This window comes from Falco punctatus (genome assembly GCF_963210335.1).
Source record: "Falco punctatus genome assembly, chromosome: 6".
NCBI lineage: Eukaryota > Metazoa > Chordata > Aves > Falconiformes > Falconidae > Falco > Falco punctatus.
Genome location: NC_137585.1, coordinates 64,550,935 through 64,564,658, shown reverse-complemented (window position 1 = coordinate 64,564,658; position 13,724 = coordinate 64,550,935). Strand labels below are relative to the sequence as shown.

At 43.6% G+C, this 13,724-nt stretch overlaps 2 protein-coding genes across 2 annotated transcripts in view; one reads left to right on the top strand and one right to left on the bottom strand.

Annotated features, from left to right (window-relative positions):
• Nucleotides 1-13,724, bottom strand: part of ITIH2 (inter-alpha-trypsin inhibitor heavy chain 2) — a 217,179-nt gene that overhangs the window by 56,579 nt on the left and 146,876 nt on the right. The window lies entirely within an intron of this gene.
• ITIH5 (inter-alpha-trypsin inhibitor heavy chain 5) overlaps nt 1-13,724 on the top strand; it is a 49,655-nt gene that overhangs the window by 15,760 nt on the left and 20,171 nt on the right. Inside the window, exons 6-7 of the mRNA XM_080394047.1 lie at nt 3,932-4,101; nt 4,663-4,779. Of these exons, the coding sequence (XP_080250173.1) occupies nt 3,932-4,101; nt 4,663-4,779 (287 nt within the window). The remainder of the gene's footprint in view (nt 1-3,931; nt 4,102-4,662; nt 4,780-13,724) is intronic.

Here is a 13,724-nt window from a genome sequence, read left to right as displayed (position 1 = left end):
CAGAAAGGTTTTAATTTCTTATCACAGTTGTCTAGAAGTTTCCATGTGTTAGTGGAGGAAGAACATTTGAGCTCTAATCCTGCCTCTTCCAGTCCCCAAAATAATTTAGGTTTACCTGTTCATCATGTAAGGACTACAGTTTCATATGAAAAATGCTTTTTCCTGCTCTGTTTACTTCTTTAGCTGAATTTGGTGGAAAGTTTGTCTAAAGGCCCTGCTAATTATCTCAGCATGAGCACAGACCAGCTCAGGTCTTTGGAGCTCATTCATACTCTGTACGCTGCAATATCTCATAGATTTTCCTTTCTGTCACTTGTTTGAAAAGAACTGGGCCAATAAACAGAGGAGAGTAATTGTAATCCAGATATCAAGTGCTGCCTAAAAAAAGAAACATGAGGGAAAACACAGTAACTGCATTTAAATATACAGAAGGCTACTGCAAGGAGGGAAAGAATACTGTGCTTTCTGTGTCAATAACAGAAAGAACAAGAAGTCATGGGTTTGTAATCCAGAAAAGAAGTTAATTAGACATTGAAAATGTCTAACAGTGAAAAAAAATGAAGCTCTGGAAAGGACTGGCAAGGGCAGGTACTGAGTTCCCATGAATGGAGGTCTGGACTGTTTCCAGACGATGTCATAAAACCAAGTAGGAAGGGATTAGGTCTGTGAACATGGGATGAACTTGATAACTTCTATTATTTATTATCTTGTATCTAATAGACCTGATTTCTATTATTCCAGGGGAAAAAAAGTATTTTGGATCTTGTCCGTCAGACTGTTTTTTGATTTTACTCTCCATCCTGGAGACGGGAGATGAACGGCTATGAAGAAGACGGGAGAGCTTCCCCAGCTATTTGTGTCACTGACAATGGCTATGTCATATGCTTTCCAAAGGCAGCCTTGGAAACCTCCTTTCCAGGAGTTCCTAAAGCACTGTCTGTGTTTCAGGGGATGACATTTCTTACCTTTAATGGGTGTTTTGAGGAGTAGTAGAGGAATATAATGTGATCCACATGATCCCATCTAGATTCCGCAGTGCTTTACAGGATGGGATACATGTGATTATGCCCATGTAACAGGTTGGGAAACTGAGGCATGGAGTGGCTACCTACCTAACTCAGATAATTTCAGATAGTCGGAGTCCATAGAAATGGTAGGACTGGCACTCATGTTGTGGTGCGCAGCATATTGTGCGCACCCATCAGTGTACCTATGGCAGAGAAACACAGATATGAAGTCCAAAGGCCACAGCCACAGATGTATACGTGCAGTAGGTATAAGGAGGGTAACCCTGATGTGGTATGGCCAGGCAGCCTAACCAAGGACAATGCTTGCTTTTCAGCAGTTGAGAAGAAGCAATGCAAAACCCTCAAACAGATCACAAAATAGAAATGAACTGTTAAGCCATTTCTATGAATTACGGATACTTCCCACAAACTGGCAGTTAAATGGGATTTTAGAAGTGATAGAAGACAGATGGAAAATCCAGGAAGGCAAACACAAGCAAATCTGATGTATTGTGTGTTAAAAACATATTACATCTGTCGATTCATCAGATCAAAGGGCAGCTATAAAATTTTTAAAAAAATCAAGATAGAGTTAAAATCTTACAGAGCTATTGATTTATGATTTTTCTTTGACAGGAGAAATCTGAACTGTACACAGATTTTAGAAAAAAATGTCAAAGCTCTGGTTAATCATTTTATGAACCTCCTTTAAGATCCAGCACTAGTGTCCATAAGTGATTTCAGTGTACTGGCTGCGACTTTTCTCTCTGTTTCCATCAGGATGAATGGATTGGAATTGGCACAGTCAGAGAAGCCATGATACAGAGTCAGTTCTTGACTTTACTGAAATTGAGTAACATCTGTCATTCAGACTTCTTGGTCAAGACTTTGTTGATGAGTTTGTCTCATGTTCCAGGTCCTCCAACTATAATTTATTTGAGTAGAAGCTGAGCCTATGAGAAAACTTCCCTGACTCAGTAGTATGGTCTTGTGCTTTGTCTGTTCAAAGGCACTCCTAGGACAGCGATAAAAATAAAGCCAAACCACCACGGAAATCACATCCTAAAGTGATGTTGATTTATGACTCTTTCATTCCTTTGCCTAGAAGAGTCTAGATTGTACATAGCACTTTAGGTTTGGCTGATAGTTTTATAAACGCACAAGAAATCCTAGTCCCAGCATTTCTATGGACTTTGACCTATAGGAAGTCAGGTAAGTTAGATAACCACTCCATACGTCCACTTTCCTACTTGTTAAATGGCCTTCATATGTATTCAGTTTTTTAAATCACTGTGGGATCTAGATGTGAGGTGGATCATGTTTGATGTTGCATACAGATGACACATTGCATTCCTCCAGTGCTGCTCAGAGCACTTTACAAAGGTGGAGAAATGCCACTTGTTGTTACATGGTGTTATAGGAATCCCTGGAAAGGAGCCTTCCAGGACTGCCTGCATCTTGTCATTGTGATCAGTACTGTTAATGGGGTATAGCACATGATTAAAATTATCCTAAAGCAGATGTCTAAGTCTGGCCAGATGTATCATAACCTAATCTCCCCTGACACTCTTGACCTGATCTCCACTGAGCATAATGGGATCCTAGAAAATAAGCTCAGGCTTGCATTGTGAACACCTAAACTGGAACTGAATCTCACCCATCTTTTCTTTTCCCTGCCATACCACAGACTTCTTGGGCCATCTTTGGCAAAGATTTGAGAACACTCCTCCCCAGTATAATTAAGTAGCTCATTGCCACCAATTTTAATCAGCACATGAGCAGATATCATAGAACTTCCATGGCTCAGAGGAGTGTTGGAATAATCTCTGTGAGAGTTGAAGCACTCCAGAAGAATATCAGTTGAGAAACTGTTCTGGTGTTTTCAATAGCTAGTTAGGATAAGGGGGAAACCCCTCAAAATCTGGCAAAGTTCAAGGCCAAATCTGACCTTTGGTCAGTCTCATGTAGGGGTCCTTATGGACTTCACAGGGAATGAGCAGCTGGCACACCAAGAGTAAGGTGGGATTTTGGCCACACAGAGAGACAAGAAGGAATAGCCATAACCCTCAACTTTAGGAAATGAACACAGCTAACAAGACAAGCAGAGGTTCCTTCAGGGTGACTCAGACCTAAATTATTGTCTTTCTCTGAGATGCCTTCTGAAAGGCACATCTGTCTTCATTGCCTCAGGAACAGCTGCTGGAGATTAGGGTGAGTTACACTGCGGGGATGCAGTTTGCATGACTGCACTAGCAAGTGTTGGATTTTGTCTCAATCAGTAAGACACTGATAACTTTTTGCTGCACATAGTCAGCTGAGTTGTTCAGATGAAGACGTTACATATAAGATGCTTGTCAGATCAAGCAATCAATTAGTCAGGTTAATCCTGACCAGCTCACATGCCTACAGTACATCTGAGCAGGTAACTTCAAGAACTCTTTATAATCAACAGTGAGGAATCTACAACATGATTCATCTAATCCTAGAGGAGATGTTTAAACAGGTCACATGAATCATACTTTCATTGACTGGCAGGATCTCAGGTATAGGATCTGAATTTTAGACGTCTAGAGCTGGCTGGATTGAATACCACATGCATGTCTAATGTTGTGTGTTCATTGTTTACAGAAAACAATTAACAATCCTACAGAAAATATCTAGCCTTTGAGTTCGGTTCTCCAAGCAGAAGTGAGCACAGCATTTTTGCCTAAACATTTATATCCCTGATAGCATTGCAATGTTGGTTTCTGTTTAGAATTAGAGGGGAGGGGTTATTACATTCTTATCACTGGTGAGCTGAATATCTAACCTCAGTATGTAACTATGCTAGTTGACCTGACTGCATGGTAATCCTGTGTGTGCTGCTCTTAGACATCTGTAAGACAACGGGGAAAACTTGTAATATTGTGGTTTTATCTCAACAGGTGATGTTTCTCCTCCTCCTTCTACTGTAGTTGGACATACCAAAACCTTAGCTAAAGTTACATTCAACCCCAGTGTTGTCGAGCAAACCAGGATCGCCCGAAATGGCATTTTGGGAGACTTCATAATTAGATATGATGTCAATAGGGAGCTGAGTGTTGGGGATATTCAGGTACTGTACACATGGGTCGTCTTTTCTGTTTTATTAACCGTACCTATGGTGGTTCAATGTCTTTCATGCTCAAATGTCCTAGAAAATGCTTTCCAAGTGAAGGTTGCTTCTTAGTCTTGTAAGAACTATCCGAAATAAAACCAGCCAGTTGGCAGCCACAAGATGGACTTAAAAACCACAGGTACCTACTTAGTTGAATTTCTTTTGTATCTACACTTCACTTTATACTGGCTGTATATATTTCTAGAAATAAGGCTAGTTCTCCAAATGCATGTTGGGGTTCTGATCCCTGGGTACATACATTATATCCTTACTGCATTTGGAAAGAAACTCCAATGTCCACCATGGAAGGAGATGCAGAGAGCTTCAGTAGGCTCCCTGAGTCTGGATAAACAGGGGACCAGAATTAAGAGAGGTACCAAGGGGCGTTCATTTCCTTCAGTGTAGGCACAAACCTTGAAAGCAGGATCAGGTGTGTCCAACCAAACATACCATAATGATATGTGTGGAACATTGCATCATGATCTACCTTTGATTCCCGACTTCCTTGCTCTTCCACAGATTCTTAATGGGTATTTCGTGCACTACTTTGCCCCGACAGATCTTCCTCCGTTGCCAAAGAACGTTGTATTTGTGCTTGACATCAGTGCTTCCATGGTGGGAACAAAACTGAAACAGGTGAGGTCCTTGCATTTATTATAGACTGGTTGCAAAGAGCTTGGTTCAGACTTCGTCTCACCAGATGGGTTCTTCTGCAAAGCGTTTGCTATATCTGAGTTGAAAGGAGGCTCTGAAGACACCTCAAGGTGGATGATTTACTTGCAATGAGAAGTTATCTTGTTAGTGGGACTGGGATGGGGACAAGAAGTGCAGAGGACTTAATCACTCTGTAAAAAAGGCTGGTTCTGTCAAAACTGAGCTAGGATGCTGCAGATAGGATTGTCCTGGGCAGTTCCATTCTGAGCAGTTTGAAAAGAGGCAGATTAGGGAGAATTCCCAACAAAGTGCATTCAGGAGACCATTGTATCCAAGCTTAACAGCAGAGAGAAGATACTGCTGTCTTTAAGTTACCTTGGCAAAACCCTTAGCAATGTATAACTCAACGGGTTCTGTTGAAAGAAAGCTAAACTTGTCCTATTTGAGAATATCTTTCAACACAAATCTGACATTTTTCCAGGGCATGGATCTTAACGTGAGCCAACATACCAAGCCAACATCACTGATACTTAAAATCGACCTTTGACATGGATGGTTCAGGCTGGTGCCTAAATGTTTTTGCTTCTTCAACACTCTGATCTGGACAGATGAAAACCATCTCCAGTTCAGGAGCCACGTAGTTGGCTTGGAAGGGCACCATGCCGGGGGGAATATGCTCTCTCAACACAGTATTATCAGTCTAAACTAGAAGCAGAGATGAATTAAGACTTCAATTTTGTTCTGAATGATTTGACAGATGTATCTCAAGTCTTCACTCACACTGGAGAGTTAAATCCAATTTCCATCTTATTATATCTGTACAGAAAAGGAGAAAAGTCCTGGCAGGGTTAGTATTGTTTCCTTCCATTTGAAGACTTGCTCCACAGGCGTGAGATACAGAGAAGTTGCTTGGCTTCTCTCTGCTGGATGGCCACATCTTTACCTTCTCCTTTCTTACCATGGCTGAGATAATGACGGTGACAAATGACACTTTCCACATAGGTTGACACCAATATGAGGCAGTTTCAGCTTGTACGGATGATGTGATGTTGTAACTCCACTAGAACAATTGAAGGCCAGTGGTTTGGACTTGTACCTTGGACAGTTAAGGAGATGTAATTAGTCCATTCAAGCTCCTTAGCTGCTGCCTGGAACACGGTGACATTTCTGGAAAGTGTGGTTATTTGACAGCCTTTTTTTTCCCCTTGGCCACCAACACTAGCCTAAATGTCCTTGACAAACGGAGACCGTGGTCATTCTCTGACAGTTCTCTGTCTTTGAACAAGGACACTGGGGGTATATATACCTTCCTCTCTCTGCTAAAAACTTTACTATCTGGTTTCAATGGTGATCATAAATCTTAATTTAGAAGCTGTGTTCCCTATTAAATCAAATTATCTCTACTGTGAGCTAAAATGGACTGTGACTTTTATGACTCATAATTACCTTCCCCAGTGACTGGAGTAGCAAACAGAGTTGTTAACAAACATACCTAGTACTATGCTGAATGAGGTCTTGAATGAAGATGCCTTTGAATCTTTACAAATTCCTGTGGACAGAGCCTGGCTCTTGGCTTTCTGCTATCCTTCTGTTGAAAAATGTCTGCATTGCCTCGCAGGGTAAACAGATGCTGCACAAATGCACCCAGTCCTGCATGCTGAAAGCAGCCAGCCAGCGACACAGTGCTGAACCAGGGAGATTAAGACTCTGAAGGGCTTTGGTACTGGTGTGAGCTGTGCAAGTAGTGCCTTGGGTCAGCAGATTAGCCTCGTACTATGAAAGCTTTTATTCTCATCCTGAGCGTATTAGGGCTTCTTTTTCATATACTTACTAGAAACAACATGGCTGTTAACCCTTGAGGGTCTACTTCATAGCCTAGCCAGCTCCTACTGCTAAAAGTACATGAATCTCAGGCTAATTAGCTACAAATAGGTGCCTCTTGAGCCTGAAGCGAGAGATGTGTCTAGCCAGAGCCTTTTTTGAGGGTATACCCAACTTTTTGCCTGTTACCTCAGTATGGTAATTTTTTATGGAGAACCAATGGTATGTTATGGAGGAGTGCTACGTGCAGGAAGAGCTTGTCTTCCTCTGATATCAGCTGCTCCAAAAAATAGAACTTCATGGAATTATGACCCAAATCATAAATCTCCCACATAGATTAGTCAAGGAAAGACCAAAATCTAGGTCTGGCTGAATAATATGCTTCTTTTGGTACACTAAGAATGTATGATCAGTTACAGCCATGGATCATGTCTGCTCAGTGGCCTTTTTACACAAGTGTTGTTGTTATTAAGATGTTTGTTAAATTACAGACACATCCCCTGGCGGCAGGATACATCTGAGCAGAGGAAATGCCTCCTTTTCTTCTTTTCTCTTGGACTCTTGCAGCTGTGCTAATCTATGGTGATGTGTAGAGAGCTGGGAATTCCCATGGGCCTGTCTTTCCTCATTTCTCTCTACTAAGTCACATGCAAGATCAGCTAAAAATACAGTCAGCACTTGTAAAGAATGCTCTTGTGAGTCAGCTGCAGTAACTGTGGCAAAGGACAGTGTTTAGGGTTGTAGGAGAAACATCAACTGTGCACCCTTTTCTATAGTAACTCAAGGAGATTTTGTACTCTTTCTTCACGAAGATAATGGCAAAGTGACTCAAATGGGGTCAGGATTTCATGAACCCTACATTTCCTACAGTCTAATTGTGAGTAATTTCTCTTTTCGTCTCCCAAGGTTTTCCTTTTCCTCCACAAATTTTTATCTGTTTGTGCCACCCTTTCCTTCCTAAGATATCTCAGTCTTTGAAGCAACAAGATGTTCAGACCCAGTTGCAAACACAGATAGTGAGACTGGTTGATCAGCTGAAGTAAAATCATTAAGACCTTTGAGACATTGCCCTCACATCACTGAGACATGTTTTAGCTTTGTGGGGAAGATCAGCTAACATGCATATTCCTCCTGCAGTTTTCACAGCCTCTGAACTCTGTTGATGTCTAGCAGACTCCACGTGTTACAGCAGTCGACCTCCACTGAGAGTATGGGCCTCTGTGACAGTCACCTTCTAGCACTGGCAGGGAGATAAAAGTTCAGGAAGAGAAAACTCTTGAACATGATGGTAAAAATATTCTTCATGTATTCAAGATTTTGCACGTTATTACTGCTGCCCCACTGGCAAGGAAAATAGTGGTTTTGCCCTCATGAGCTTTGTTCCTTCATTTGCAAAGAGACAGTAAGCTCCACGTGGAATAGTTGCTTTTAACAGGAGCCAGAAGACCCTGGGGAACAGGTTATATCTGCAGAGTTTACCGGGAAGCAAAATGATTTCCCCTTCAAGCAGTCTGGCCTGCTGAAATTGTGGTACCTTGGGCCAGGTAGAGGGTGACGTAGAAGTTTTACTTTGGTATAACTAAAAGAAAGAGGGGCCAGTTATAGGTTCACCACCTTGTGATTACGATGATTGTCCCCAGCTTCACTAAACACAGTGAAAAAGAGCCTTTATCAGCCTGCAGTTCAGTGTTATAGAACAAGCATGTTCCAAGCTATGAATGTGTCCACAAAAGGATGGATTTGCAAATATTTTGCAGACAGGAGGTAAGATGTAGTTGTTTCAACCACAGATCCGTTTCACCTTACCTTTCCCACAGGCAATAAATGCCCATACACTCAGTTAAACAGCTGGCCACACCGCAAGCCTGGCAACTTGTCAATGGTAGTGTGCCAGACTGTAATTTTCTTTGAGGTTAATTGCTCTAAGAGGAACTCAACTGAAACTGGGACCTGGTGCGTATTTGCAAGTGCTTCAGTTTATTTGGCTGCATCCATCCAAGGGACACTGTCGGTACCCTTGATCTGTGACCCACACTGTCTGAACCCTTCTGAGTGCCTTATAGGCACGTATCCCTAAAGCTCCATGCTTCAGCACACAGGCTCCCTCTGAGTAGTTTCAGGGTGGTGAGAGAGCAGACAAACACCTGAACGCTTGATGTTCTCACTCCAAACCCCACTGACTGCTGCTGGTTGCTGCAGAGCTGGCCGCAGGTCAATTGACTACTAGTCCAAATAATGTCTGCTGCCCAGGAGAACAATGTGAAATCATCAGGGGACTTTTGAAAAAAATGCTAATTCTAATTACAGCCTTTAGCAGGTTTAAAGGTACTGTGAAGAGAGAAGATTTGTCAGCTTTCCCATTTCTGTTGGAAGGCAACAGCCTTAGTGAACGCGGAAGAATCTCATGCAGCTGCCTCCTACTCAGAAATAAACAGCAGCAGTGCCATCTCAGTCCTGTTTGTAGATGTCAATGTGGCATATAGGATCTGCTACACTAAATCAGACATCAGATCCATATAGACTTTAATTGCCCAGCTTCCAAGAAAGATGCAAGTACTTGTTATGCAGCAGAATAATCCGCCTTTCCTAAACCCTAAAACTTACAAGTAATGACAGGGCCACAGAGGAACAAGTAACCTTCAGAACAAGATGCCCTCAGGTATTCAGGACAGGGAGCATCTGCTTCTGGTCTCGGGACTAACAACCAGTGTGCCCCCAGCAGATTTTCTCCATGTTGAGGTAGCAGAATTAGAGACAGAATTTCTCAGGAAAAGCCCAGCCCACCTATAAATGGCCAGTCCTTTAACTGGGTTCAGAGTACGTGGGATGCAAAGGCAAGTGCAGAGTTTAGCACGGAAATGCTGCTGAGGCTTGAACTGAAACCCCATGAAGACACTGAGAACTCTACCAAGGCTTTCAGTTGGAATTTTGCTGAAATTCATCAAAGGATGAACTGAAAACAGGTGCTACTCTAGGGGCAGACATAGCCTAGTGATCACCAAACAAGTCCAGAGTGAAAAGGAAGGAGCTAAATCAAGCTAGGAAGTCAGTCAGTCCATGGATCAGGGTCATTGAGGTCTATGAACAGGCACAGCTGTGACAGCGATAGAGACGGCTACAGCATAACCCTTGGTCTGAGACTCAGGCAGGACTGAGGGCTCAGGCTGGAGCTTAACTGGGCAGAAGTGTGGGTGGAGGCCCCAGGTGAGGCTGGTCAGAGCCGTTAAAGCCTATTAGTACACTTAAGCCTCTGGCACATGCATACAAGTCTGTGAAGCTATTGATCTGGGATTTTTAAAAAGTCCTTTCCAGGACAAAACCCTGCATTTTTCCAGTTGCTGGAGCAATATGTGGAAGCCAGACTTGGCTTCCATTTGTGTTTTTGTCATAGATCTGTTAAGGGAACCTAGGATTTTCTTTGTCTGTGCTTGTCTTTTTGCAGAGCCTCGTCTGGTTAGCTGGCAAACCCATGGGTGGGTTTATGGCTGTACAAGTTCCCCCAAATCTATTAGGCTAACTCTGCTTGCAACAATACTGCTATTTCCAGGTAAATACCCCTTCACCCTAATACGGGGTGTGTACTATACATTGCTCAACGAGGACAGTCTGTTTCTAACTGTGAAGAGCAGCTGAGGCTCAGAAGCACTTGTGAGATCTTGTGTGGAAGCCTGCTGGAGTGAGGTCTGCTGTGTTATGCTACTGTATGAAGTCATCAGCATTCATGGGCAGTTCTGGCTCTAAGGTTCACGTGATGTAATTTGAGGTCCCTTGGGAATGAGGGATGTGGTACTTAGTACCTGTGTCATGAGGAGAGAGCTTTTGCTTGGATAGTTACACCTTACATAGTGACTTCATCTTCAACTCCTCTCTGCAGAACTTTGGTTCAAAGACTTGGCCTGTGCTCATGTCTGAGGCAGTGGCTTGGGACAGAAGTTGGCAGGGGAAGGGTTGGGGGCACAGATGTGCAGGAGAGAGTGGGGATTCTGGAGCTGGAGATGATGAGGGGATGTGGAAATGGGGAAAATCAGAAAGGGGCAGGTGTTGGAGATCTGTGAGGGCCCTGTGGCAGACTCTCAGGTGGGAAAACAGGCAAATTTGGTTTTTTTGAAGAACAACTACATGCTCTTGTATTGCTTAATGGTAAACCTGAGCAAAAGTGCTGGGCCTTTGCTCTGACCAGCCATTGTCACCATCCCTCACTCACTGAAGATGAAAATGGGAAAGTTGCATCTAAAAGCAAGAGATATCACAGTTCAAGGAAAAAGGGTCAGGGCTATGAGAGGAGGTGGCTACAGAGTCATGTCCTCTGCAGAGGGGTAACAGATACTTCATCCCTGTGGAAGTTCAGTACTCCTTTTCATGGAGAAATAACATCTCCTCCTGGAGTAGGAACGGCACAATCTCTCCTTGGTGAAATAGCAGAGATCTTTTCTCTGTGAAGAGGGACATGTCTCTATGGAGGAGCAATGCACATCTCTTAGCAGATTACACACACAGGTAAGATGTTCTGAGAAGGGGCTAGAAAGCCTCAGACCTGGCAGGCTTCTGACTGCTGTGGCATCCACTCTGGAAAAGTGGGTACATGATGAAGAATGGAGGCTAATTGATACGAAAAGCATAGGGACCCATGATTCAGCTCAACTGCTGTATGGCGCAGCAGCTATTGACTGCTGAAATGGTGGGGGTGTGCTATGGATAGCCTCTTGGGCATGGCAGCTCTTCCTAGCACTGTGTTGGCAGCTGATCTGTGTGGCAGAGAATGAAAGTCCCGAGTTGTCGGAACAGTGTCTGTGCACTGGATCTAACTCCATCTTCTGAGGATGGGCAGAGGGAGAGATGTCAAGCTCTGCATTGAGGGCATGGAGCGCTTTTCCCTTGGTGTTGACCTTTTTGCCTCTAACTGCATGGAAATAGTTTGTCACGCTGACAGGGTTGGGGTTTGAGTGTCTGACTGGCATGTTATGGGATATGATCCCACTTAAAATGAGCTAAGTTCAAGATGAGAATGTGGCCTTCATAGACTGTTGTGTCAGTCTGGCTGCCTGCCCAGGTAGCCCCATTGTTTCCAGTGGGGTTATTTCAGTATGGCATTGTGGGCAGCCTTTAAGCTTTTCCCTTTGACTTATTGTACAGAAATATTTACTGCTCCAACTGTAATCCATACTGCAGTATTGATAAGGAATTTAATGATGCTTGGTGTTGATAAGAGCTTGCCTCCTTCAATCTTTGTATAGACATTTACTTATATCCTCAGTGCTGCAATAAGGCTACAAAGGTTGAGCATCTACTCAGCCCCCTGGGTACATGTAACTCCAGTTCCTGAGAAATCAGATCATCTTGCAGTTTTTCATGTATTTATCCTCACTATGCTGTTGGGTGCTAAAGAAGTGAGTTACCCCAACTCATATCTAAACTTGCCCACAGCCTTGAAGACAGTTTTCCACTGAGCAGAAATCCAGTGATTAAATGTCCTGGAGAAATGTGGAGCTAAGTAGTTTACTCAGTGTTGAGTGGAAAATCTTTTTTCAGAAAAGGCAATAGAAACAGTTGCTCTAAATGATGGAGCATTTCTTTTCCAGACCAGGAAATTACAAAGCAACTTTTCCTAGAGCCTTATAGGGTGTCAGCAATGTTCAAGTTATTAGCAAGGGATCAGTCATGTGCAGGCGGGAGAGGCTGGGCCATGGACTGGATACAGACCTTTATTGTCCAGAGCTCCACAACCAAACTCCTTCCTGTCACAGGCCAGTGTCAGTGTAAAACAAAATGCCTGTTGTCCAGAATTGCGAAGGAGTTTTCCTTGGTTACGCGATCAGTGTCTGCCAGGAAGAAAGCACAAAGATACATTGACAGGGAGAGGGTTAGTTGCAGTTCCTGAACTGTACAACGCTCCCTGCAGAGGAAGAAAGGGCAGATTGTCTTCCCCAAGAGGGGGAATGGAGGAAGGTGAAAAAATCCAAGGATACACTTCTGGGTTAAACCTAATTTTTGGTACAAAAGTCCCTCTTGCTGGCAACTGGCATGTGATCTGCATTACGTGTGCAGAAAGGAAACTGGGACGTAGAGGAAAGAAAAACTGATGTGATGTGGCTTCAGACCTAGCAGGAATGCCACTGCCCAAAACTTTGCTCCCTCTGTACCTCAGCTACTCCCTGTTAAGTGGCAGTGGTGCTCACACAGCCTTTCCCTTGGCTACTGGATCCCAAACCTGCTCTACGGCAGTACCTTGTCTGACCTCAACAGCATTGTTTCAAGTGTGACTTAGATGCCAGCCTTTCCTTAAGTCACAGTTTTAATCCCTCTGACAGACTATGGGCAGATTTGACCAGATATTGCTGTTGTAGCTTGGAAAAAAACAGCTCTGGACCTTTTTATCAGCTGTCTGTGCCTGGAAAGGGAAAGATATGAACCAAAGCATATTGAAGGTGAGGGGCGAGCTCTTCTGTTTTTTCTCCTTGTGCTTCCTTGCACTGTTTTGCCAAACAACATATTTACTTGTACTTTTCTCCTTCTCACTGTAGGAGATCTGGTTTCAGAGCCTTTCTCTGCATTGTTGTACTCTCAGAGCTCTGCACTTCTAGTTCCCTTTGAGCTTACATCTTGTGCCTTAGCTCCTTTCTTGTCAAATACGGTCTCTCACAGGGGATCTGGAAGGACAAAGTAAAGGCTAGTGAAATTTTGTCTTCTAGTTTTGGCATCCTTCAGCATATGGTTGCAGATGCTCCCACGTCTGTTATATGCAGATTGTTCTTGTGCATCCCTCAGCTGACAGGCACTGCTTCCCAGAGGTTTTGGTTGTGAATGCTTTTCTCTCTGCTAGCCATGCTCTTTAGACTGACGATCTTGAGCCCATGCAGTTCCCTGGTGCTGGCTGCAGCTGGAAAGGGGCTGTGTCGCTGGTATTGATGTCTCACTGCCCAGCCCTTGCGAGGGCAGATGGCAGCTGTATTTGGGTGTGCAGGGTGCAGCCAAGGATTGCTGAGTGATCTGAGAGGCACTGGTAGGGTGGGTGCTGGGAGAGCTCCCTCTGCATCTGGAAGCTATTTCCAAGAGGGGCTGAGTTACATTACAGTGCTGCAAAGACCCACTATGCTTACAAAATTGGA